The 27,007-nt window shown below is 43.5% G+C and overlaps 3 protein-coding genes across 10 annotated transcripts; 2 read left to right on the top strand and 1 right to left on the bottom strand.

Annotated features, from left to right (window-relative positions):
* Positions 1 to 1,284: 1,284 nt before the first annotated feature.
* Positions 1,285 to 5,150, bottom strand: fbxl3b (F-box and leucine-rich repeat protein 3b). The gene is made up of 5 exons (XM_077015944.1): positions 4,850 to 5,150; positions 3,835 to 4,222; positions 3,549 to 3,671; positions 3,108 to 3,279; positions 1,285 to 2,566 (listed from the first exon to the last, which is right to left on the bottom strand). The coding sequence occupies exons 2-5, from the start codon at positions 4,219 to 4,221 to the stop codon at positions 1,926 to 1,928; spliced, it is 1,323 nt and encodes a 440-aa protein (XP_076872059.1). The 5' UTR covers position 4,222; positions 4,850 to 5,150; the 3' UTR covers positions 1,285 to 1,925.
* Positions 5,151 to 6,495: 1,345 nt separating this feature from the next.
* On the top strand, positions 6,496 to 18,324 carry LOC143522184 (uncharacterized). Of its 6 annotated transcripts, XM_077015939.1 has the most exons (32): positions 9,407 to 9,448; positions 9,530 to 9,550; positions 9,644 to 9,705; positions 9,882 to 9,987; positions 10,072 to 10,134; positions 10,272 to 10,343; positions 10,422 to 10,457; positions 10,574 to 10,615; positions 10,711 to 10,785; positions 10,950 to 11,024; positions 11,177 to 11,233; positions 11,324 to 11,407; positions 11,599 to 11,655; positions 11,776 to 11,841; positions 12,014 to 12,070; positions 12,189 to 12,254; positions 12,404 to 12,472; positions 12,560 to 12,622; positions 12,792 to 12,848; positions 12,936 to 12,998; positions 13,188 to 13,244; positions 13,351 to 13,440; positions 13,535 to 13,621; positions 13,862 to 13,924; positions 14,162 to 14,224; positions 15,403 to 15,459; positions 15,559 to 15,648; positions 15,922 to 15,984; positions 16,255 to 16,389; positions 17,534 to 17,645; positions 17,781 to 17,883; positions 18,003 to 18,324. In XM_077015939.1, exons 3-32 carry the CDS (start codon positions 9,669 to 9,671, stop codon positions 18,017 to 18,019), a joined length of 2,082 nt encoding a protein of 693 aa, XP_076872054.1. In that variant the 5' UTR covers positions 9,407 to 9,448; positions 9,530 to 9,550; positions 9,644 to 9,668; the 3' UTR covers positions 18,020 to 18,324. The 6 variants fall into 6 exon arrangements, with proteins under 6 accessions (XP_076872052.1, XP_076872050.1, XP_076872049.1 ...); XM_077015937.1 differs by lacking the exons at positions 9,407 to 9,448; positions 9,530 to 9,550 and adding an exon at positions 6,496 to 6,633 and having other exon boundaries at positions 9,644 to 9,706; positions 9,880 to 9,987; positions 14,162 to 14,206; XM_077015935.1 differs by lacking the exons at positions 9,407 to 9,448; positions 9,530 to 9,550 and adding an exon at positions 6,503 to 6,633 and having other exon boundaries at positions 9,644 to 9,706; positions 9,880 to 9,987; positions 17,537 to 17,645.
* Positions 18,325 to 18,448: 124 nt separating this feature from the next.
* slain1b (SLAIN motif family, member 1b) lies at positions 18,449 to 26,692 on the top strand. Of its 3 annotated transcripts, XM_077015940.1 has the most exons (10): positions 18,449 to 19,214; positions 21,002 to 21,159; positions 22,605 to 22,757; positions 22,862 to 22,981; positions 23,264 to 23,410; positions 23,834 to 24,166; positions 24,557 to 24,580; positions 25,014 to 25,163; positions 25,280 to 25,523; positions 25,681 to 26,692. In XM_077015940.1, exons 1-10 carry the CDS (start codon positions 18,793 to 18,795, stop codon positions 25,754 to 25,756), a joined length of 1,827 nt encoding a protein of 608 aa, XP_076872055.1. In that variant the 5' UTR covers positions 18,449 to 18,792; the 3' UTR covers positions 25,757 to 26,692. The 3 variants fall into 3 exon arrangements, with proteins under 3 accessions (XP_076872055.1, XP_076872057.1, XP_076872056.1); XM_077015942.1 differs by lacking the exon at positions 22,862 to 22,981; XM_077015941.1 differs by lacking the exon at positions 24,557 to 24,580.
* The last annotated feature ends 315 nt before the right edge of the window (positions 26,693 to 27,007 follow it).

Here is a 27,007-nt window from a genome sequence, read left to right as displayed (position 1 = left end):
AGGCAGCTGGTCAAGAAACAATTAAGCAGCCAACTGTCAAATTACTTATGGTTCCCTGAATGAGGACGACTCTACAGGGATGGGATTCCTGATTGGTTCTTTCAATATATATGCAAATAAAATAAAATTAATGCAAATTAAAGCGGACATCTACACATTAACCTTTTGTCAGTTCCATTTTAATTCCAATATACTAGACAACAGAGCTAAAACAATAAGCATAACGCTGTCCAATTATGTACGGAGAACCGTGCATATATAATAATTAATCTAAAAGCCAATGTGTTGAGTCTCTGTCCAAAGGAACTGTCGTCAGTGCTGTGTCTCTGACCGCAGAGGAGTGCGAGATCATTCTTTCACTTTTCCATTTCTCTTTCACTCTCATTCCCTCACTGGTAACTGGCTAAACTGTCTGGGTTTTTTTTTGGTGTACTTGATTCGTATTAATGAGACTTTGGTAAGATTAAAGACGATTGCACATTTGACAACAGAGTATTAGTTTGGAACAGTGCTGCAACATTCTATGTTTTAAAACCAAAACTAACGAGCAATAAAATGCTCTCAGAATGATGCAGCTGAGTGTTAGCTAACTAACCACCAGAAAACGATAAACACCCCCACCTCAATCATGCAACAAGACAACGTCATACTTTAGAACATCAAAGTAAAAGCCACTGACTAAGCAAACTCTGGCTATGTGATTCTCACTGTTTCCAGGCGTGGGGGCGGAAACCAGACACGGGTCATGTAGTGCTGCTGACCGCCGAAAGTAGTACAACCCTTTCAAAATAAAGTAAAAAAACAAAAAGGTGGCCAAATATGGTCGCGGGGACGAAGAGTAACCGTGCGTCTGGTTTTCAAAACGTATTAAACAGATTAAACCGGACACAAAGCTCGACTATGTGAACCATGCTCATTTAAGTTATGCCGTGTTCTCAAAGCAATAAAAAGTGCATTGTGTTTTTCTTAAATGAATGACACGTCGATTATGAGAACCGTTTTCAATAATCCTGCTCGTGTTGATCATTTTGATGACATTAGTCGTTGTGGCACGTCACTTGTGCCCTAAAACTTCACAAAGAAGCCTAAACAAGAACCAGCTCAGATGTTCCCACACTGCCTAACGTACTAAACTGTTTAATCACTTAAACAATAACTTGATACTTCATTTGGTTAAGTAAAAACGGCTAAAGCTGTGCCATTATAGCCGATATAAATATATCACCTGGCATGAATTCCTAGGCTACATGCCATCAATTTGAATATTGACAAAACATTTCTGAATTTGTCTTTTTTTTTTTTTTTTTTACAGACAACAGCAATCGATACGTACATCTAAAACTACTGAAGTCAGTTCCGAAGTGCTGATGCGTAAAGCTGATTGGAAAGAAGCTGCTCTGGGAGACTCATTCAGAACATCGAGTTCTGAATGTATAATTAACAACATGTCCATGTGCAACACTTAAAATTTTCAGCTAAAGAACAAAATGACGAACGTGCTGCGTAAAGCAGGAAGAAAACAAACAAAGCTGTAAATATTTACACAATAAAACACAATATGCTTAAAAATTACCGAGACGGAACAAAGGAGAGTGCTTTACAAAGACTACACCTTCCGACTCTTTCGATGATGGTACACAACACACGCCGGGAACCTGAGCACACACCGACTCAGGCAGGAGGCCATTATTCGAAGTGACTGCCCCATTTGTACAAAGAGTAAAAACTGAAAAATACCAGTCAGTCATTTCCTTATTTCTGTAATTTTCAACATTTCCAGTAAACGCTGGAAATTTTGCTAAATGTGGGGCTTCGATAATTTCGCCAGGAAAAAGCGCCCTCTACAGGTTTGTGAAGGTGATGACGTGCCGGGCGGGAGGAGGGCGAGGTTTGGATGGGCGGGTCCGGTGTGTGAGCTGTGCACCCTACCAGGTGGGCATCATGTCAGGGAACCAGACGCGGCCCAGGTGCTTGGACACCTCCCAGTGGATGTCGTCCAGGCCGTACTTGTGGTCGGGAACCAGCACCTCCTCCATGATGGACAGCTGAGACAGGCGTCGTCCGCACATCTTGACGAACTCCACGAAGGCGCTGCAGGACACCTCGCACTCGCCCAGGCCGATGGCCGACAGGTGCTGGCAGCGCTCGGCGATGCGGATCAGCTCCTCGTCCAGCGGGCGGAGCCCGTTGGCGCACACCACCAGCTCCACCAGGCGAGGGCAGGTCAGCCCCACGCGGCCCAGCACCTCCTTGCTGACGGAGCGGCCGAAGTAGAGGTGCGTGACGGGGACGTCATCGCGGAAGAACGGCCCGAACTCGTTCTCGTAGAGGAAGAAGTACATGACCAGGTTGAACTTGGGCGAGTGGCGCATCATGGCCTCCCAGCTGCTCTTCTTGATGGTGTGGAACTGCTGGCCCGGGTTCTCGCTCACCACGTCGATGCGCAGGTGCTCCAGGTGAACGTGCTTCTCCGAGGACAGCGCCAGGAGCAGATCATCACTCAGCAGGTGGTAGTTGAGGGCGAGTTCACGCAGGCCGTGACACTGGTCCGCCACGCACAGGATGCCTGAGACACAGAGGCCCCGGACAGGACCGCCGGAGGACAAAACGTTATTATGAGTCAATAAATATTACAAAAGGGGTATGGGGATATGGTCACGAAGAGATACACTTTGTGGGGGAACAAAGTGAAATGCTTCATTGCCTTTTATTTTGAGCAAAATATTTTTCACTTGTCAGAAAGGCGATGATTAACTCGGAACACCTCCAGAACAGACATCTGGAACATCTGAGCTCAGTGACGACAAACACCACAGTGACCATGAACAAAACCCGTTACGGCTCCAGCGCTGAGCCCAAGACCTGTTCGGCTAAGCCGCCCACACCAGCCCTGACAGCATACACGCACCACAACGTGCCGAACGGCAGCACGTGGTTACGGGGATGAGCCGGAGCATACCACACATCTCTGCACGCAAGCACTCGGACGATCGCGTGAAATGCATGCACTTGCCTATGGTGACAGCTCTGTATTTAAAGAATAGAATACCAATTTAAAACCTGTGTAGTGGGCACACCTGTACTGGGCGTGTCCCGCTCTCACTCACCTGCGGGCGAGACGTGAGGGCAGCTACTCATCTTCAGGAGCTTGAGGGTGTCGCTGTTATTGGCCACCAGAACTTTGAGGGACGGGTCATCTACTGGTGTGTCATCAATCTTCAGTGAGGACAGTGACTTGGAGTTCACAAATACCACCGTCAGTGCTGAGATGAAGTGAGACTGAGGGGAAGACACACACACAGACACACACGAGTAAGCGGCATAGTAATCATAACCAGTCATCATCTCTGGTAGAGAGAAAGACACTTTCAGTCATACTTTAATTTGACACCAGTGAGCCACTGCAGTGGAAAGCCATTATTATTCCAAAGAGAAACACTGCTAAATAAAATTGTTAAGATGGTGGTGTTCACACAATATTATTCATGACACCACAGCGTCTCTTCTGGAGTACACGTTCACATTTGCACGGATGCACGGCCTGATACCTTCGGCAGCTCCATGAAACTGGGCCGTGCCGTGGAGATGAGCCCCAGGGTTTTCAACGAGCAATTAACCAGCTGAGACAGGATATCACAGGCTGCCTCTGCTGACTCCGTGCTGCTGTCCACCTGGGATTTACACACACACACACACACACACACACACACACCTGAATGCAAGACCACAGACTTCACAGCTACAACTTTTTTTGCACAGCAGGGGCTTGAATAACAAATTAGCACATTTTCCTCAGGAAGGCATGCGACAGTATTGACGGTATCTTGCGCTAACCTTGAAGCTGACATACTGCAGGTGGTTGGAGTGTCTCTTGATGATCTGTTTGATGAGGTCTGGGTGTGTGGCTTTCAGGTAGGAGCTGGCCGGCTGGTTGAGCTCAAACTCGAAGCACCTCCATAGCTCGGGCATGTGGAAGGCTTGGTTCCAGCCCTTGCACACCTGCGAGGCAAACGCCCGATCCAACAACGGCAGGTACTGGAAAACCTGCAATAGGATCTCCTGGGGCAGGCAGCCCCAGTCCACCGTGGCCTCCATGTCAAAGTTCTCCTCGTCTGCGTCCTCAGAATCCGCTCTGCGGAGCCGTTTACGGGACTCGGGGGACCCCGGGCCGGGTCCACCACCCCCCTCCGGTTGGTCTCCTCTTTTCTGCCCTCTCTTCATTCTGTCGACAGCGCAGGTATAAACTGAGTCATGGAGAGCTGAAATCTGGTAGCGGTCCACCCAGACAACAAAGCAGGTTTATGAAACATAGGTGTACTAAATCCGATAATGACGACAAGACTAAGTGTACATGACTCATTCAACAATCGTTAGAACAGACTATATTGATGTATAAAAATAGAAAAAAAAACTCCTTTAATATTCACTAGCGCTGTATCCAATACACTAAACATGTTAGATACATGAACCTGTCAGCAGGGGTCCCACGCCCCCACCCCACGGTCCACAACCCAAACCACCGTGAGGCTTAACGAGGGCAGCCTCAAGATTGTCTTAGAAAACATGTAATGCGTAAATATTAATATTCGAAGATACATTTTTACTTCACACTTTCATTAAACCAACGAAACCCGTGTGTGGTTGTCCGGCCGCGGCTGGCTGAGGTGCCGGAGCCGAGCGGACACCCGCGTTAGCTGTTGTGCTAACTACCGCCAACCAGACGACACTCTACAGCGGGCTAGACAGCTCGGTAAACGTCCCAAAAGTAAAAATAATAATCTCTTAACTCTCTTAAATAAAACAATTTAATAGTTATTGGAGGCCAAACCCGCCCGTCCGGCCCGGTTACCTGGTCGCTGTTGAAGTCGCAGTTAAAAGGCGAACACTGTGCACGTCAACCCGGGCCTGCGCTGGAATACTTCATCCGAGCGGGCCAACCGATCACCACCATTGGCTCTCAGTCGCTGTGATGGCAGCCGGGGAGGTCGATCAGCTGAATTAAATCGAGTTTGGTTGAGATTGTCCCTGGATGTTTCTCCTCTCGGTCCTGTGACCCAGTTACTCGGCTGGCGAAACCGCGCTGAGAGAGAGATTCCCCTCGTCGCAGACAAAAAAAATGGCGACGTGTTGTGCTTTTTTGGGAGCGCGTGCATTGTGGGTAAAATGCTGAAGCGCGCTCCTGTCTCCCCCTCCGTCGGGCTGCGCATGCGCTGGGGTTCCCGCGCCGCATCGCTGGGTTTCGCTGTTCGCGTAGTTGCCAGGTTTGAAAGTCCAGCCGCGGGTAAATATTCTGGGGTCGCGGGGTGCGGTTTTTTGGGCTACTTTTGAGTTGGGCTACCGCGGGAGTTACAAGTCAACACTAAGAGTCGATCGCGATATAATACTTAATTTGTCTCCATTTTACACTCGCCACCCCCCCCGTCAACAACTTTGGGCTTTGGGCTAGTTTATGCTTCTGAAGGGCGGGTTTTACACTGACTTTGTGCGGGATATTTTTGTAGGACCTGGCAACCCTGAGTCTTCCAGACGTTTCCTTTCCTTTGGAAAGCTAAAAACGAACCCAGCATCCAGTGTTTGATGCTAAAAATATTTTACATATAGAAATTTCCTGAAGACAATCGCTCTTCAAATCATCTATATTTTCATAAATTTCGTACAAATGTCTACTCTGTGTACGGCCTTTATAAGAAAAGAGACATTTGATTGTGGACCTGCTTTTAAAACACCGAACAGTTCACCTTGACTATAGATCCACGAATGAATGTTCTCGACCCAACCGTTATTAGAAACACACACCTTGTACCTACAGTCACCGGGTAATTTATTAACACCTGTCGGGCTGGTATGAGGGTTGAGTTACAGAGTTACAGGAGTTTTTTACAGGTGTTTTTATTACTGTTGGTTTGAGTGTGTCCAGCTACGCAGAATGATCCAACTAACAGCTGTGTGGTCAGAAACTGGCCAGTGGTTAGAAGCTGGAGGGTTATGCATGTAAACACAGAGATATACAGTATACTGCAGGTTGCATTATCTGGTTCCTTGAGTGTTACAATACTGTAGTTTCCAACTGTAAAACGTTTCAAATGAACACATTCTAATAAAACAAATGGGGTGTCATATAAAGGGGCCCATATAAACTAATTTAACCTAAAATAGTTTACATTTCTGACATTATACAGTACATGTTATTAGTCTACATGAACCCATTGCAGAAATGTATGGTACAAGTCCTTATTCTGGATACACAGCAGTGAATTTAACTTTGTCCAAAAACGATCATTCACATTCTAATCCTAACCAGAAACATCATCTCATCCACTGGAGTTTGCATAACGCTTATAGATAAATTGGTCTGCCTGGTTTCAGGAATGTTCAAATTATCTTCCATTAAGATTCGCAGAGGAAGACAGACACAGACGGTTTCATTTTTATGCTCTTGTATTGGAGAGACGTGTAGTTTTCATCTTGTTTTGCTTTGCATTGCCCCAAGCGGCTTAGCAAGACATTTTATGGAGAACTGGCCTTTCTGGTTTGAGACGTTGACTATGACGCAGCATCGGAAGCTCCTCCCTCTCTGGCGATGAGAGGGCGGGGCCATGTCTGCACTTTCTCACCGAGGAGCTTAGGAATCAGGTGAGTGTGATAAACACGCAAAATTAATTTCTAATTATACAGTTTGTCTGTCACTGTCCGGAAGGTCCTGTTTCTCTGGTGCCCTTGTGTTCTGTAATCTCTGTCTATATATATTTACACACATAATTATATATATATATAGGCATATACTCTCTTCACGCTGATGTTTGTACAGACTGTTTGACATGAGCTGAGTTACTGCTTTTCATCTGTGTTTACGGGCTTTGATTACAAGTACAACTGTTGTTGTAAAATATATACCTTAATGTGTTTAAGGCAAATGTAATTTTAAGTCCAATGTAAATCAACAGTGATAGAAAGGTTAAATGATATGAACATGTTGCAGCAGAAACTATTTGAGAAAGAGTAAAATTGTATAACGTATTTGCAAAGTTTGTTTATGAGGTGGGTGAAAGTTCAAGGAAATGGCAGAATTTATGAATGTAAGATTAAATTTGAACAGTAACAATACAAAAAATATGGTTTTGTATTATGAACCTTATTTTATAAAGGTGATAACATACAGGCTAATGGACATATAAGTGTTTATTATTCAACCACAATAAAAAACAATTTGGTTAAAAAGATGAAAAGAATATAATATGTATTAACAAGTATATGAAAACATTCAAATCTGATGTGAAAAGACAGAAAAGCTGACAATAATGAATCATGCACTAAGGAAATAATGATATATGTGCAGGTGTCTTGTGTGTCATAAGGATGGGTTGTAGCAGGTCACACCCATAACACAAGGACAAGAGAACAATGGGTGTGAAAAGGACAAACATTTGATAATTACTACAAAATATGAATGGCATGACACTAGAAAACACACTCTAGAGAGAGAGAAATGTTGCATAAAATATGATAACAGCAAATAAAGTTTATTGTCAATATAATGCATTCTTATAGCAAGTGAACAAGCACTGCACCCTCTGCAGTTTTGAGTTTCTGTTCAGCTAATGACTCTCCACAGAAACCTGGTACCTCATAGGCAATAATATAAATCTTTCATTCATACCGTATGGTCAGTTTGCTTCATTACAGAAGCCTGTGTTTTAGCATAAACACAGAGTTTAGCATAAGTGTTTTAGCCTAAACAGAGATTTTTAAACATAAGCCCATAGTATTAGCATAAGTGGAGAGCTTTAGCCAGTATGGCTTTAGCATAAGCACAGAGAAATTTAGCTTAAGCACAAAGAACTTTAGCATAAGTACAGTGTTTTAGCATAGCAGTTTTAACATAAGCACAGAGGTTTAGCATAAACACAGATAAGGTTAGCATAAACACAGAGAAGTTTAGCATATGCACAGAGAACTTTACAATTCCAGTCTGGTTTTCGCCCCCTCCACGGCCCAGAAATTGCTCTTATTAAGATCACTAATGACCTTCTTGTGGCAGCTGACTCTGGCTAACTTTCCATTCTCATTCTTCTCGATCTGAGCGCAGCCTTTGACACTATTTCTCATACTATGCTTCTTAATAGACTATCTTCCATGCGCATTAACCATATCGCACTTGACTGGTTTCATTCATATCTCTCAGGCCGTACTCAGGTCTCAGTCTTCCCCTGTTTCTTCTGGTGTGCCCCAAGGTTCTGTCCAGGGGCCCCTCCTTTTCATCATTTACCTCTTGCCCCTTGGTAATATATTTCGCTCATATAATATTGATTTCCACTGCTATGCAGATGATACCCAGCTCTACTTATCTGGTAAACCATGCATCTTGTTTCCACCCTCATCCCTTTCAAACTGTCTATCTGAAATAAAAACCTGGTTTGCATCTAATTCCCTAAAACTTAATAGCAATAAAATTGAAATGTTGCTCTGCGGTTTAAAATCCACACTATCTAAAGTTCACAGTTTCTCCATTCCAATTGACAGTTTCTTAGTCTCCCCCTCACCTCAGGTTAAGAGTCTGGGTGTCATCCTAGATAGCACTTTATCCTTTCACTTGCACATCAGTAATATAACCCAGTCTGCATATTTTCATCTCCGTAACATCAACCGTCTACGCCCCTCTCTCACCCCCCATACTGCATCTATTCTTGTTCATAGTCTTGTTACCTCCCGTATTGACTACTGCAATTATCTCCTCTTTGGCCTTCCTCATAAATCCCTCCATAAGCTTCAGCTGGTTCAGAATACAGCTGCTCATTATTTCTAAAACTCCTTCATTCCAACACATTACACCTGTCCTTCAACAACTCCACTGGCTTCCTGTTAAATATAGAATCTATTTCAAATTCCTTCTCTATACATTCAAGGCCATCCATAATCCCCCCATATCTGTCAAAACTTCTCAATATCGCATCTTCCTCCCGCTCGCTTCCTCCCTCCTCTTCCACTCATCTCTCTGTACCTCCTGCTCGTATGAGTATCATGGGAAGCAGCTTTCAGTCGCTCTGCTCCCAAACTCTGGAACTCCCTCCCACCTGACATCCGTAACATTGATTCTCTTCCTCTTTTTAAATCTAGACTCAAAACTCACCTGTTCAAAAAAGCCTATTCCCTGTGATTTACTTTATTGTCTATTGTATGTTTTATGTCCTCTTGTGTGTATTGTGTTCTCTCCATAATTTGTTTTATTTATTTCTTGTAAAGTGTCCTTGAGTGTTGTAAAAAGTGCTTATAAATACAATTTATTATTATTATTATTATTATTAACTTTACCATAGCACAGAGAACTTTAGCATAAGCACATAGCCTTAGCATCACATCAGATTTATTGGGTTCACAGTCTCCGTTTTTTAGGAAACAGCAAAACATGACAAGAGATGGTATCATAATCAATCTCCAAAGCTCTGTCCAGGTATTAAACAGTAAATGCCCTCTTAATTGGTTAGCCTGACATTATGAAAGTAACTGAGAAAGTTAAATCTTTCCACTTTAGGTGACATTTTCTTGATGGCATGTGAGCACACGTTACTTTCGAATTCCGTTGTGTGATTCTTTGTTGTGTCAAAACCTGTGAACCAACATCCCAACCGTCTCCTGGTCTTGACAGTTTTGACAAGGAACATTGCTGCAACATGTCTTCCCGCATGACCCTGCAGTCTCCAAAACCTGGTTGGACCTTCTAAATGCCTCTTTTTATTTGAAACATGTAACATCAATGCATGCTATTATTTTTACTGTTTATTAATAGTAATGTACTGTACATATATGGGCCTCGAATTTAGGACAGTGTGCATGTGTCTTTCACTGATGAGTGTGGATATATTCACATATTCACTGTTTTGGAGGTACAAGTCCCAGGAACCCTATTGGAGACACGTCAAAGCATAGAACAGGTCTTCTACAGGACAACAGCTGGATTAAGAGACAGACAGAGGACGATGACATAGTGGAGTATGATATACACCCCCACCCCTGCACCACATATATATAAATACACACACATATACACACTTAACACAGAATCTGAATTTGCAGGGTGGATACTAATTATGGAAAAGGTGTTCTTGATGTCCTCAAAACACAGACCAACAGTGAAAGGTAAAACAAGACTATTTAACTATTATTTAAGATCTCATAAATTACAGTCAGGAGAAAAAAAAACTTTCACTGAAGACACTTCCATTTGTTTCTTTCCCATCTTCCTGCCGCCGTTTCTCTGTGTATTCGCACCAAAGTGAGACGGCAGACTCTAGCCAGCCGGATCCAGTGAGCCCCCCAAGTACCTCTGTTAGCTCTCTTGCTAAGAGGTAGATACATTTGTTTATCATAACATACTTAAATAGCATATAGCTTTAGTCATGTCTGATACATCATCATCCTGACAGGTTTAACATGACCAAAGAGGTGTCAAACAAAAGCAGGTTGGTCTAGTACTCACAATAATTTGGGAAAATATTTCAGTGGTTAGTTCTTTATGTTTAAATGATTAATTATCTTGTCCTTTCCACAACTGCGACAACTTCCACAACTTCCCCAGTCCTGCTCCCAAAGTTCCCAACAAACCTCCAGTTACTGCCAGGTAAGATTCTGCAGCACCGCTGCACTGGAAAGAACCTTGTGCTACTGGGAGTGCTGGGAGTGCTGGGAATGCTAACTCCTGCTCTTCTGCTGTAGGAAACCTGCTCCTACACCACCATCTCCGAGTTTTACAGCTAGAGTGTTCTCAGGTGCAAACTCAACCAACAAAGTGTAAGTGAAATACTGTGTAAAGTTCTGACTTAATTGTACATTTTATTGCATTTCCAATTAAACAGTATATGATTTAACCTAGCCTTTTAGAGGTGATGTACAACACATCAATATAGTTTTTTTTTTTTGTTATATGATATTGTTGAATGTCATTTTGGCCAAAGATTCACACCCGTGAAAAAGTCAGTGGATGAGAAGACACCACAGTCAAATGAGTCCACTATAAGGGTCACCAGTGGGTGAGTCGCTCTGAGGATTAAAGCTTCACAAAACATAACTCTACTCTAGTTCACACTGTAAAATGTCAGTCTCCACTCCACAAGACGAGTCCACGAGTTTTCAAAATTCTTCAACACCAAGAGAATGTTTTTGTGCTCTGTTGTGAAAACAGGACACCTTTGTCACCCGGCCCTAAGTCCCCATCTCCTCAACCCCATGTTCCTCTCTTGTAAGTGTCCTCAGTGCAGCTAATCATCAAAAATCAAAAGTCCCACAGATTCACGAAAAATACTGACTTCAAATCTGGTTTTGTACACAGCAATGACAGTACTGCACAGAGCACTACAACCACTACAGTAGTAACAACCCTTAACTCAGCTACAGACAAGGTGAAAATACCAAGGTAAAAAAATTGAAACAAAGAATAATATTTTATAATAAGTATATACTTTCTAATTTTCAATGTGTTTATTGAAAACCTGCCCAATAAAGACGTAACCTAATATTGTTAGATTGCAATATCATATTGTAGTTTTAATATTGAAAATACACTGTATATTTTATAGTCTCGCTGTGTGTGCGTGTTTTCTGCAGTAATACTCAGGACAGTTTTGCCAAGGTTTCTGAAAGTGTGTATACCAGTCCTGTCAGGTGAGAAATCTCTATTCAAATGACTTAAATTTATTTAAGTTGCATTAATTAATAAATCACATTAATGTGTGACTCAACTTAATGAATCCATCACATGTATTAATCACTTGACTCTTTCAGCCCGAAAAGCAGTCCTCCTAATATTCTGAGCACATACAAATCACCTCAGTCAGTCTATGACACTGGGTATGTCTGCTAAACACAACATAAAATCTGTGGTTATTAATGGTGGAAAACAAATTGATAATAAAGACGTAACCTAATATTGTTAGGTTGCTATATCATATAGTAGTTTTCATATTGAAAATACACTGTATATTTCTCTCTCTGTCTCGCTGTGTGTGCGTGTTTTCTGCAGTAATACTCAGGACAGTTTTGCCAAGGTTTCTGAAAGTGTGTATACCAGTCCTGTCAGGTGAGAAATCTCTATTCAAATGACTTAAATTTATTTGTTGCACTAATTAATAAATCACATTAATGTATGACTCAACTTAATTAATCCATCACATGTATTAATCACTTGACTCTTTCAGCCCAAAAAGCAGTCCTCCTAATATTCTGAGCACATACAAATCACCTCAGTCAGTCTATGACACTGGGTATGTCTGCTAAACACAACATAAAATCTGTGGTTATTAATGGTGGAAAACAAAAATGATAATAAAGACGTAACCTAATATTGTTAGGTTGCTATATCATATAGTAGTTTTCATATTGAAAACACACTGTATATTTGTCTCGCTGTGAGTGTTTTCTGTAGTAATACTCAGGACAGTTTTGCCAAGGTTTCTGAAAGTGTGTATACCAGTCCTGTCAGGTGAGAAATCTCTATTCAAATGACCTAAATTTATCAATTACACTAATTAATCAGTTACATTGATTAAACAATTGACTTCTCTCTCAGCCTGAAAAGCAGTGCACCTAATATTCTGAGCTACAAATCACCTCAGTCAGTCTATGACACTGGGTATGTCTGCTAAACACAACATAAAATCTGTAGTTATTAATGGTGGAAAACAAAAATGATAATAAAGATGTAACCTAATATTGTTAGGTTGCTATATCATATTGTAGTTTTCGTATTGAAAACACACTGTATATTTTTCTCTCTGTCTCGCTGTGAGTGTTTTCTGTAGTAATACTCAGGACAGTTTTGCCAAGGTTTCTGAAAGTGTGTATACCAGTCCTGCCAGGTGAGAAATCTCTATTCAAATGACTTAAATTTATCAATTACACTAATTAATCAGTCACATTAATTAAACAATTGACTTCTCTCTCAGCCTGAAAAGCAGTGCACCTAATATTCTGAGCTACAAATCACCTCAGTCAGTCTTCGACACTGGGTATGTCTGCTAAACACAACATAAAAGCAATGATTATTAATGGTTGAAAACCATTAATATGAAAATCTATGAACCTCCAGTAAAATGTATATTTCTGCGACTATTGGAGATTAGTTCTGTTATGCAACTAATCATTATGTTTGAGGCTGAATCAGTGTATCAGTGAATAATTCCACTGTTTTATAACAGCACTGAGAGTGAAACTACAATCTTGAAACCTTCATCACGGGCAGGCACCTCAGCCAGGTAAAATGAAGCTCGTCTGATTACTTTCAACAACCCACTGATTAAAGAGTGGATGAAACCATTTATAAGATTATCATTATAACAAAAGTTCGTGTCACCTAAACAGATACACCACCACAACCTTCACAATTCCAGAAGAAACTCTGCCTTCCCCTGTAGCCACAACAGACACTTACTCACAAAGCTGGGATCAAAGGTACTGTAGTCAGAATGGCTCAAATCTGCTAATCAGAGTCCCACAGGTTCATGAATAAATAATGATGAGTTTGAATCTGGTTTTATACGCACAGCAATGACAATACTGGGATGAAAGCTACAATCACTACAACAACCACTACCATACTGAACTCAGCCACAGACAATGTGAAAATTCCAAGGTAAAAATAATACACATATAGTTACAAAGAATTATAGTTATTAATTTCTAACATGCTGTATGTTTATTGAACACCTGCCCAATTATAAGGAAATAGAATATTGTTAACCCCATATTGTTTTTTTTTTCCATTAATACCCTGGATACGGTATATCTGTGTGTGTGTGTGTGTGTGTGTGTGTGTGTGTGTGTGTGTGTGTGTGTGTGTGTGTGTGTGTGTGTGTGTGTGTGTTTTCTGCAGTGATACTGAGGAACGTTTTGCTGATGCTCCGTTTTCTCCCAGTGTGTATACCAGTCCTGTCAGGTGAGATAACATATTTGATAACATATCTGATAACATATTAACCCAGAATTCCCAACATGCTTTGATAATGATTTACAAACAAATGTTTCGTCTTCATTGAATAAAACATCTATTCAAATGACTTACGTTGATCAATTACACTTATCAACCACATTAATTAACCAGTCACATTGGCATACAGTATGAATCAACTTAATTAATAAATCACGTTAATTAATCACTTGACTTCTCTTTCAGCCTGAGGAGCAGCCCTCCTAATATTCTGAGCTACAAATCATCTCAGTCAGTATTTGACACTGGGTATGTCAACAAGACACAATATAAAGTATATTGCCAAAAGTTTTCGCTCACCTTCCCTGAATCACATACGAGCTTAAGTCACATCCCATTCCTAATCCATAGGGTTCAATGTGACGTTGGTCCACCCTTTGCAGCTAGAACAGCTTCAACTCTTCTAGGAAGGCTGTTTAAGAACGTGTTTATGGGGAGTTTTGACCATTCTTACAGAAGCTCATTTGTGAGGTCACATTTTGATGAGAAGGCCTGGCTCTCAGTCTCCACTCTAATTCATCCCAAATGTGTTCTATCAGGTTGAGGTCAGGACTCTGTGCAGGCCAGTCAATTTCATCCACACCAGACTCTGCCATCCATGTCTTTATGGACCTTGCTTTGTGCACTGGTGCACAGTCATGTTGGAAGAGGAAGGGGTCAGCTTCAAACTGTTCCCACAAAGTTGGGAGCATGGAATTGTCCAAAATGTCTTGTTATGCTGAAGCATTCAGAGTTCCTTTCACTGGAACTAAGAAGCCAAGCCCAGCTCCTGAAAAACAACCCCACTCCATTATCCCCCCTCCACCAAACTTTACACTTGGCACAACGCAGTCAGACCATTCTCCTGGCAACCTCCAAACCCAGATTTCCAGATGGAGAAGCATGATTCGTCACTCCAGAGATCGCACCTCCACTGCTCTAGAGTCCAGTGGCAGTGTGGTTTACACCACTGCATCCGACGCTTTCCGTTGCACTTGGTGATGTATGGCTTGGATGCAGCTGCTTGACCAAGGAAACCCATTCCATGAAGTTCTCTGCGCACTGTTCTTGAGCTAATCTGAAGGCCACATGAAGTTTGGATGTCTGTAGTGGTGGACTCTGCAGAAAGTTTGTGACATCTTTGCACTATGTGCCTCAGCATCCACTGACACGCTCTGTCAGGTTACTGAGCTCCTGAGAGCGACCTATTCTCTCATAAATGATTGTAAAAACAGTCTGCATGCCTAGGTGCTGAGCGAATACTTTTGGCAATATAGTGTAAAACCTACGATTATTAATAACAGAAAACAAAACAAATTATATTTTATAAACCTGAAATAAAATGTATATTTCTATGACTAACGGGACATTAGTTCTGTTATGTAACTAATCATTATGTTTGAGGCTGAATCAGTGCATCAGTGAATAATTCCACTGTTTTATAACAGCACTGAGAGTGAAACTACATTCTTGAAACCTTCGTCACGGGCAGGCACCTCAGCCAGGTAAAATGAAGCACATCTTTCAACAACCCACTGATTAAAGAGTGGATGAAACCATTCATAAGATTATCATTATAACAAAAGTTTGTGTCATCCAAACAGATACACCACCACAACCTTCACAATTCCAGAAGAAACTCTGCCTTCCCCTGTAGCCACAACAGACACTTACTCACAAAGCTGGGATCAAAGGTACTGTAGTCAGAATGGCTCCAATCTGCTAATCAGAGTCAGACAGATTCACTAATAAATAATGACAATTTTGAATATGGTTTTATATGCATAGCAATGACAATGAGCTGAAAACTACATCAACAGTAACAAACCTTAAGTCAGCCACAGACAATGTGAAAACTACAAGGGCAAAATATATATAGTTATAAAGAATTATATTTATATCTATTCAAATTACTTGGATTCAATTAACCAATCACGTTAATTAAACAATTGACTTCTTTCTCTCAGCCTGAAAAGCAGTCCTCCTAATATTCTGAGCTACAAGTCACCTCAGTCAGTCTTCGACACTGGGTATGTCTGCTACACACATAAAATCTAAGGTTAATGTTAAAACTAAACATTCATTAAAAAAAGCTCTCCAGTGCTCAGTCAGAACATACCAACAAATATATTTTGATAAATGTTGTAAAATAAACATAGCAAGTATCTGCTTTATGTTAACCATAATACCTTTGTTATTAACAAAGTCAAATATTATTTAAAAATAATTTATGTAATAAATTACATAAAATGTTCAAAGTCTAGTGCACATAATGTCTTTATGTGTTCCCTGATTTACAGCACGACTTTCAGACAGACCTCAGACTCTCAGACTCCAACCACACCCCCGACTCTGTACTCTTCAACCACACCCCAATATCTGTACTCTTCAACCACACCCCAAAATCTGTACTCTTCAACCACACCCCAAACTCGGTACTCTTCAATCACACCGCAAACTTTGAACAACTTAACCGCAACCCAAACTCTGTACTCCTCAACCACACCCCCAACTCTGTACTCCTCAACCACACCCCCAACTCTGTACAACTTAACCACACCTCCAACTCTGTACAACTTAACCACACCCCAACTCTGTACTCCTTAACCACAGCCCCAACTCTGTACAACTTAATCACACCCCCAACTCTGTACAACTTAACCACACCCCATCTCTGTACTCCTTAACCACACCCCCAACTCTGTACAACTTAACCACACCCCCAACGCTGTACTCCTTAGCCACACCCCCAACTCTGTACAACTTAACCACACCCCCAACTCTGTACTCCTTAACCACACCCCTGACTCTGTACTCTTCAACCACACCCCAATATCTGTACTCTTCAACCACACCCCAAAATCTGTACTCTTCAACCACACCCCAAACTCTGTACAACTTAACCACACCCCATCTCTGTACAACTTAACCACACCCCCAACTCTGTACAACTTAACCACACCCTCAACTCTGTACAACTTAACCACACCCCAACTCTGTACAACTTAACCACACCCCCAACTCTGTACAACTTAACCACACCCCCAACTCTGTATAACTTAACCACACCCCCAACTCTGTACAACTTAACCACACCCCCAACTCTGTACTCCTTAACCACACCCCCAACTCTGTACTCCTTAACCACACCCCCAACTCTGTACAACTTAACCACACCCCCAACTCTGTACTCCTTAACCACACCCCCAACTCTGTACAACTTAACCACACCCTCAACTCTGTATAACTTAACCACACCCCCAACTCTGTACTCCTTAACCACACCCCCAACTCTGTACAACTTAACCACACCCCCAACTCTGTACAACTTAACCACACCCCCAACTCTGTACAACTTAACCACACCCTCAACTCTGTACAACTTAACCACACCCCCAACTCTGTACTCCTTAACCACACCCCATCTCTGTACTCCTTAACCACACCCCAACTCTGTACAACTTAACCACACCCCCAACTCTGTACTCCTTAACCACACCCCATCTCTGTACAACTTAACCACACCCCATCTCTGTACAACTTAACCACACCCCCAACTCTGGCCTGTTCTCTGTCCAGCAGGATTGTTGGTAAAAGGGACCTCTGCTCGTTTTGTGCAAAAAGCATCACTGGAGGAGACCGGATGATTCTGGAGGAGCTTCAGATCATCAGTCACCTCTCCTGCTTCAAGGTAACCTCCTCTTCCTTCTCTTCATCTCCATTCTATCAGCCTATCAATCAATCAATGACCTCAGGGGAGATAGTACAGTAACTCTGACCTCAGGGGAGAGAAGTACCAGTAAACGAGTGCCTCCCCCCGTTTCAGTGTGAGTTGTGCCAGCGCTCTCTGGGGTCTCTGGAGGCGGGCGACACCCTGTGGGTGTACAGAGGACAGGTCCACTGTAACGACTGCTACAAGAGAACCAATGGTAACTCATCACTCTCTCACATTTGAGCCACACCTTTTTTTATGTTCGCGCGCACATATCATGAATGTTGTGATCATGATCTAATTATGGTCATTCTAATATTATTTTATTGTTTTCAGATCAGTGGTTTCGTTGAAGACAGGAAGATGGAAGCCAGAAGGAAATATGTCATAATCCCTGGATGTAAAACTTGCAATAACTTTAGTATCACGTGGATGTTTACATACTTTTTCTGAGGTGCTTTTACATGGGAACGCATATCTAAAGATCTGTGCCGAAAGATAGAAGTGCGTTGTTTTTTGTAATGTTTGTGATGTGACGTACACTGCATGTGAAAAACTCTAAATGATATCTAACAAATATTATAGTACTGTAACTCCTATTTCTGTTTCATTACTGTGTTTGGTCCAATACTGGATTAAAGCTATAAGGGTTTTTGAATACACTGTCTATGGTAAGATTTGAGTTGGTCCAAAATTCCAACAGCAGACATCTAATCTGAAACAGAATCTTCCGCAAAACGGCTGCAACTGTGAGGAGCTGCACATAGACCACGATGTAGTCTATATATGAATACAACGAAGACTTAATTATCATCATTAGTCTTCCCGTCTGATGCTCTGGACCTCAAAACTGGAGGTGGCGCGTGGACTGACAGCCGAGCGGAGGCGACTCGCGCGCTGGGGCGGAGACTCGCGCGCTGGGGCGGAGACTCGCGCGCTGGGGCGGAGACTCGCGCTCGGCGGCGTTGATTGGAGGAACGCCTCATCAGCGCCACGCGCAGCGGTACGACGAGGGGGGAAACGTGCCGCTGAAATCACGGCGACGGGTAAACGGGAGCCGCATGAAAGTGAGACCTCGTCCACCATTGTTTTTGCACATTAATTATTTGATAGTTTCTCCCGTCCGATGGAGGCGTCGGTGTTGAACACGCCGGTCGTGACGGAGGTGGGCGGCGCCGTGAACGCGGAGATGGAGGTGAAGAAGCTGCAGGAACTGGTCAGGAGGCTGGAGCGGCAGAACGCGCAGCTACGGACGCAAGCGAGCGCTGTCAGCGCGTGCACAAACCCTCTGTCGTCCCCGAACCTGTTCGGCAGTCCCACCGGTACCGGAACCTACCGCATACCCGGGCCCGGTCTCGCGTGTCAGACCGTCCTGCAGCAGTGCTGCGTGCCCGGGGAGCGGTTCCTCTATTTGGACTCCGCCGGTGATTTTGCGGTTGAGGTGGACGGCGCGTCTAGTGTTTCTCCCGAGCCCACGGTTCTGGACGAGGTGGAGGTGCTGGACCTAGATTCTATATTCCCCTGCACCGCGGGGTCGGATGAGACGTGGTAGGCATCTTGTTTAGCTTGTGTCACCTGATTCGGTCCTGTTGGTGTCCACGAACATTTTGCTACTGCATCCAAAAAGCTACAACGAATAAAATCCGCAACAGTTGCGTTTCTCCATCTGTGTTTACAGCCAATAATGGAATTCAGATCAGTTGACTGATGTAAATATTAAAAGTTATATTGTGACTAAGACCCTAAATTATACAACATCCTTATTTACGTTTTAAACTGCTCCATCAGTCGTTTTTTCTGATTAAATTAGAGCATGCAGCCATTTCATTGATCACTGTAGGTTTATGTCTGTAGGTTTATGCTTGTAGTTTGATCACTGTAGTTTGATGTCTGTATGCTATCTGAGTCCTGCACAAGCTCCTACACAACATGAGACTGCCCCACTTGTCAGATGAATAACGGTGGACGGGGAAGATGATAATTGAAGGAGTTTCCAACCCGCACTCAAGCGGGAAATAGAGCAGGACACCCCAGCTGGCCACTCTTCTCTGCCCTACGGGGATCTCCTGCTTGTGCGTCCTTTTTTCTGGTCTTAGGATGGTATGATCAGACCCACTGTATGATCAGACCCACTGTATGATCAGACTCACTCACACTGTTGTGAGACAGATCCATCTGTCCTCAGTAGCTGCATTTGTTGAAACGTAAATCTGAACCTCCTGAAGCATAAACCATAAATGTCCATGCACAGGTGTCTGATCTATAGAGATCAGATATGGGAGTTCAGACACTCCATAAGGCACGTTTTGTGATGGTGATCGTCTGTATTGAAGGTTCTCCTCCATAAAATGTTCCTTGAGTTACTTCTGCATAAGGTGTGCTTTTGGAAGAGATCAGACTAATGAGATTCTCCTGGATAAGGTGTCTTTGTGGTAGGGATCAGATCAGTGAGTTTCTATTGAATAAGGTGTGCTTCTGGTAGAGATGAGACCAGTGAGTTTCTCCTGGATGATATGGAGATGATGATGATTATCTATCTGCGCACCATCATTCACACCTTTTATTGACTTCAGTGTTGGTGCTGAACAGTTGATCTGCCTGAGTTGCCTTCATTTCTACAGGTTCTTTACAGAAATCCTCCCTCCGTCAGTAAATGTGCAGCTGTCCACTCAGAACCTAAGAAAGAAGATCAGTTTTGCTTTGGTCATGCAGATATGTCCAGTAGATGATGAATACGAAACCCAGTGAATATCACTCGCTGAGACGTATCAGTATTGGATGATTTCTAAAGTACGAGCAGTTGCAGACGAATGTTTGCAGTCGTACCGTAATGGCCACGTTCAGGGAGAAGATTCACGTTCAGGGTTCAAGAACGAAGCTGTAGCCACACTTGTAGAAGATCTATTTCCAGCATGTGTCCTGAAGGGACTGGATCCTGGATAGAGATTAGTTGGCTAAAATAGAAGTGGAGTGTGTGAATGTCCAGTGAACTGGTCTCTGAAGATCTCCTAAGCTGTCTGAAGGCCGTGTGTGGCATGGCCGTGTGTGGCATGGCCGTGTGTGGCATGGCCGTGTGTGGCATGGCCGTGTGTGGCATGGCCGTGTGTGGCATGGCAGTGTGTGGCATGGCCGTGTGTGGCATGGCCGTGTGTGGCATGGCCGTGTGTGGCATGGCCGTGTGCACCCCAACGTGTTCCTTTCCCTTTATTTTCTTCAGCTGTGGAGCCTCTCGCCTCTGAAAACACACCGAACCAAACAAACATGAATCATGTGTTTATTTGTCATGGCTGGTGTTCGCCAGCCTTGCTGAGACGCTGCTGGCTTTCTGTCCTCAGGCTGTATGTGGGCTCCAGTGTGTCCAGCGTGTCCAGTGTGTCCAGCGTGTGTGTTGCAGGTGTTGGGAGTCCACTGCAGTGCTGCAGGCATGTCCTGGGTCCTCCTCGAGGAGACACGGAGACAACCAGGCCATCACTATCTCAGAGACTGGAGTCAGGTAGTATGGGTGTGTGTGTGTGTGTGTATGTGTGTACTGCATATTTATTCATGTATGTAATGTACAAACATCAGCATGTGTGTCCACACACACAGTACTCTCAAATGTCACAAAGCCCCAATCTTAAATCTTCTCTGTACCTATTGTTCCATATTTTATATTATCGTGCATCACTGTAAATGTACATCACTGCATACTGTACAGCTGATGGGCTCCTCAGGTCTACTAGTGTACTAGTCTAGTGTACTAGTCTAGTGTACTAGTCTAGTGTACTAGTCTCAGGTTTGCTAGTCTACGTATCATCTAATCACTAGTTTTCTCTTTTTGAAGCATGTCTCCTCCTTTGTGTAGCTCCTGCATGCCTGAAGCCCAGGGAATCTCTAATGGAGGGAGAGGGGGGAGCAGTTTGTGTGTGGGTGTGTGTGTGTGTGTGTGTGTGTGTGTGTGTGTGTGTGTGTGTGTGTGTGTGTGTGTGTGTGTGTGTGTGTGTGAAGCACTGCTTCTGGAGCAGTTTGTAATGCATTAATGGAGATTAATAGAGATTAGGGCCTTAATCTCATAAAGGCGGACACTCTGAGAGGACCAAGCTGTGTGTCATGATTGGTACAGTTCCATAACCTACATACTTGTACAGTGGTTATTTACCAGTTTAGTCCTTGTTCTGTTATATATATGCAGTACAACAGACCACCACAGATTCAGATCTCCTCCTCGGGGGTCTTTGGGTCTTTTTTTTTATTCTTGGGCTGCCGGATGTTATCATTCTTTGTGTTCATTATCATGCTGAATGAGATCATTAAGGGGGCGATGGGTGTTTGTGTGTGTGTGTACATGTTTACAGAGGCAGCTGCTGTGTTGTGGCGTGTGGTCAGTTCCTCTTGCATTAGTGACCCAGTCTCTGCTCTTCAGGCCTGAATGCTGCTCTGTCTTCCTCCACTGAAGGACCAGATTTCTTCTCTGGCTCCTTGTCAGCGTCTGCTGCGAGGCCCCCTAGTGGCCCTAGGTGGCATGTGACCAGACGATTCTTCACAAAGCATGTCCTTTCTCTGCTCTTACATAACAGAACGCTCCTAGGTTTATTCCAGAAGTCCCAGTGGATCAAAAGCCCCTTTCAAATGCACAGAGAGGGTGTAATGGTGCTGGATTAGACAGAAGTGTGGTGATGGCGTTCAAAGACGTGGGCCACTGAGGAGGTTTTAAACTCATGCAGGATATGTCTTGTGTGGCATCATGGGCTCAAATCTGGGTCAGAAAGTGACACGCCCTGGTGAGATGGACACGCCTGAAGCAGCTGACTCTGTTGTGGGCTACACACACACACACACACTGTTTGTTTCATCAGATTCAAATCACGTTCTAAATGGCCGCTAGGAGCATGAAAATCGGTGTTAATTGTTCACAGCAGATGGTGATGCTGTCACTCTGCTTCACCTCCTCCTCCTCAGCGAATAGGTGGAGGGGCGTGTCCTCGTCAGCCCCGCCCCCTTCTGCTGCCTCCCACAGCCGTGTGGGTGGAGTCTCCCCTCTCTGCACCTCCTCCCCCACCTCCAGATCCTCCTCCACTTCAGCACCTTACACTGCGTCCCATGACAGACCAGGTAATGCCCGATTATTATAATAACTTTGTTTCTACGCATTCATTCACTTGTTCTTCATTGCAAACTCATCCTGTCTGCATCCCTCTCTCTTCTCCTCTCTCCAGTTTCAGTCTTTCACTCACCTACCCATCCCTCTCTATTTTTGACTTCAATCCCAACTGGGAAGGATCGCTCTCCTCTAGCTGACAGAACTCCTCCGTTCCTCCATCAGCCTGCCAGCCGCAGTGAGCAGTGCTGCCATCCCATAACCCATCATCATCTTGCCATGGTGACCATCTCTATAGTGATGCTCACTATGGCGACACCCACCTGCCAAGCGCCATGCCCATCATTTGCCAATCTGGTGTTTGCTTTGTGCTGAGTTACAAAATGAATGTGTTTTATTTTTAAATGGCGGTGAAAACAGCCTGGGCCTTGTAAGCATCTTTTATCTTGTCAAACCGCAGCGTACGTTCCTGAAAACGTTTAACGCAGCACGGGGGTTTGTTTAACGGGCGTTCATGCAGGTCGCACTGCACGGAACGCTCCCGTCAGCCCACAGCCGTCTCTGGACAGTGAACTGAGTACGGGGCTGGATGACGATGCAGGGTCTCTGGGATACAAGTTGCAGGACCTGACGGATGTCCAAGTAATGGCGCGTCTCCAGGAGGAGAGTGAGTAGACCAGGACTAATCAACTATATTTGTCTGCGTTTCTGCGAACATAACACTCGTGACGGAGTGTTTTTTCAATAGCCCTGAGAAAAATGCTCCGGTTTAAAATTCATTCTCCCGTCAAAATTAAAAAATATTTTTAACAATTTATTCTGGGTCCGGATGGGATGACATTTGGGTCCGTTTGTTGCGGACCACGGAAATAGAAATTTGCAGAGTTAATCAGGAATGAGATTGGGTCCGGACAGGACTGCGTTCGGGTCCAGATCCGGACCGCGGTCCGCCTGTTGGTGACCTCTGGAGTAGAGTGTAGTGTGATGCTCGCAGTGCTGGGCTCGTGGGTTCGACACCCACACGTGCTGATAAATATGTAGGTGACTCTGTGATGCTGCGTCCTGACTGTGCCTGGTTTTGCTACGTCAGGGCTACGTCAGGACTACGCCACCTCCACCACCTCCTACTCCGCTACACTTCGCCGGAGCATCAGCTCATCGTTTCAGTTTGCGCAGCCCGATTTAGAGGAGGACGACGATGATGATGACGACGACGACGAAGATTACGGCCAGCTCCCTCCTCCGCAGCCGTGCCTGACCCGGGCCGCACCTTTGGGGCTGCCCCATTCACACACCTTCAGCAACATTAGGGACTGGAGAAGGAGCATGCCCTCCACCTCCTCCACCCCCTCCACCCTCACCTACCAGTCCCTGGCCAGCCCGACTTACACAGCCGATCGGCACAGTCTCAGGACCAGCTCAGGTAGGAGTGTGGCTTCCAGTGTGGAAGGCAGTGGTTCTGTATGGTATGTCTGTATATTCTGATCGGCATGTGAAAATGGTGCATTTGTTGCGTTGTTACAGCTTTGCTCAGTGAATTAAACCGGTGGACTTTGGTCCGGTTAAAGCAGCACTTGAATAAAGGTTTCCTTGTATCTTGTAAGGAGTTTTTAAATGGCACATTACCATAGGTGAAGCTCAAAATTTGGGCTAAAGTCTGATTGGCACGGGGTGGTACGTGGTAGAAAGACGCCATTGTTCCTTTACGTCACCTTTAATTGGGTTCTTCTGTTTCTATCTGTGTGTATTGTGCGTTTTGGCTTCTCTGTATGTACTATGTATTGGGTATGTAATGTCACCTCTGGGGATCCAGTTTGGAATCCAGTCGAGTATGAGAGTAAGTTGTCAAACTTTTGGTGAATATTTTATAGTAATTCCTACACCAGACAAAAAATTTACCGTAGTTCCAGCTGGAGCTTCTGATTTTAAATATGAATATTAATTTCTCATGGGGAGGGGCTTACAAATGCACTGTAATTAGTGATGAGGCCCCATGCAGTGCTCTGAGCTTTGATTTGGCCTGTCCCTGTCCTTAAGGAATATGTTGGCCAGTGATGACTCAATTGCATCCAAACAGCAGAGACTTTTTGTTTCTATAAGGATTTTTTTCATCAGTGTTCAGTTCTAGAGAATTACAGTAAAAACAACAGTGTGTTTTTTACAGTGTGTGTCAGGAAAGTATTTATTTTCACATTTAAATCTGATTATCTGATGAATGTAGAGCATATCTCTCAATGACATCCCTGTCTGCTGGAATGTTCCTGCTCTAGATAAACTGAGAAGGAGCATGCCCAATCTGGTGAGGGTTCCCAGCATGCCAAGTGTGCCCAATCCAGCCAATCACGTGGCTTCTCCTACATCCATCAGGAACAGTCAGAGCTTTGACTCATCCAGTGGACTAGCGAGATTACAGTCCTCCAGTAAGACTTCTCCTATATTCTTAGTCATTTTCACTGTATCACGAGACAGTTCAACTGTTATAAATACGTCATTATAAATAACCTAAAAATCACAGTTATGACGGTTCCGTGTCCAGTTGCTCCTCCAGGCCAGCTCCAGAATCGTGTCCAGAGTGTCGGGAACTTCCATTCGGCTTCGCAGCAGTCACTCAAAGCCACCGCCTACGTCAGCCCCACCATCAAAGGCCCGTCCGCCGCGGTTCCGCCCAGCACTGGGATCCCGCAGCCCAGTAAAGGCGTGCGGAGCGGCCTCCCGCGTCCGGCCTCCTTCACCGGGACGAGCTCCAGCCCACGCAGCAAGCTGGCCCAGCCCGTACGGAGGTGCTTAAATGGCCAGTGGCCAATCCTGCGCTTCCAAAAAATGAACTGTTTAGTTATGCCTCCTATTACCTTGCCTGCTGTTGTGAGCACTGTACACTGAACAGAATACTGTTCTATTTATTTCAGCAGTGATTCTCGGTTTCTTTCTTCTCTTTAGTTTGTTGACACCACCAAAGAGCTTGGCGACTCTCAGTGCCCTGCGGGACGGCAGCTGGCGCGATGGATGTTATTAAAATGCTGAAAACAACATGCAGGCTGATGAAACAAGAGAAACTGGGGAAGGAATGGCGCACCCTGCTGGCTGGGGTTGCTTACTACATCACAAAGTGTTCTTGTATAGGACGGGGAGAATGGTGTGGTGTGATCCACTCTGGAGGAAGAAGAGTGTTCATTCTGGAGGTCTTCTTCTTTTTCACTTGATTTCCAAGTTCTATATGCAAAAAAAAAACCTGCAGTTTAAGTTTATTTAGACCTGCTGAAGGTCGATTACTGAAGATCCAGCTCCATGACTGAGTCATAAATGGAACGCTGATGAATGTAGAGCCTGACGTTCCCTTTCATGCACCTCTCACTCAAAAATGCAAATAAACTAACTTTAAAAATGCTGCTAAAGAAATCCAGCAAACAGAAAATCGTTTGATTTTACTGTGTGCCAAATGTAAAGATTCGAGTTTTGTAAGCTGATTGTAAGTGATTTTAACTAATGAATTCCACATTTGCCAGAACATAAACAATAGTTCTTATTTCACGAAAATTAAATTAACCAGTCCTTTTAAAACTGATTTTAACAAGGTACATAATATTAATATATATTCAATATTGGAGACATATCACTAAGATGTAAGAAGCTTTGCAAAGTATGTATTTATCTAAATTTTCTGAGGTTTAATTTAATTGTTTTCATTGTTTGGTATTGCACTGTTAATGTGAGTTTTTGTTTGTTTTCTTTAAGCACTGAATATGAATAACCTGAATAAGAGTTTGGTGGCCACAGATGTAGCACTGTACAAATCTTACTTTTTGTGTTCTTTTCAGTGAATAAAATACACTTATAATATTGTTCACACATTGTTCACTGTACCACACCACTTTTACCCAAAGTTTCACTTTATACTCATTTTATTGAATCAGTGTTTGTGTACGGCAAAATAAAGCTTTTTTATCTTGAATACTTGTTGGTCATTGTTAATGTTAAATAATAAGATTTGTCTAATTACAGTATTATCGAACTATTACTGCATCATGAGATGACAGACTGACCAAAGTATTAAATCCCTAGAAAATGTCTCTTAAAACTCATTAAATGTCTTAACTACTTCAACTGACCAGTTGACAAATGAGTTAAAAGTGAAAGATGTTTTCATATGTAGGATAACATAGGCTGTATATATATATATATATATATATATTTATGTATTATGTATATAAATATATATTTGGTTTTATTGTAATTTAACGTTAACTTTAAAGTATATTCGGCTGTT

This window comes from Brachyhypopomus gauderio, chromosome 8 (genome assembly GCF_052324685.1).
Source record: "Brachyhypopomus gauderio isolate BG-103 chromosome 8, BGAUD_0.2, whole genome shotgun sequence".
Classification (NCBI taxonomy): domain Eukaryota; kingdom Metazoa; phylum Chordata; class Actinopteri; order Gymnotiformes; family Hypopomidae; genus Brachyhypopomus; species Brachyhypopomus gauderio.
Note: the sequence above shows the minus strand (reverse complement) of the source record. Positions and strands in the feature narration are given on the sequence as shown.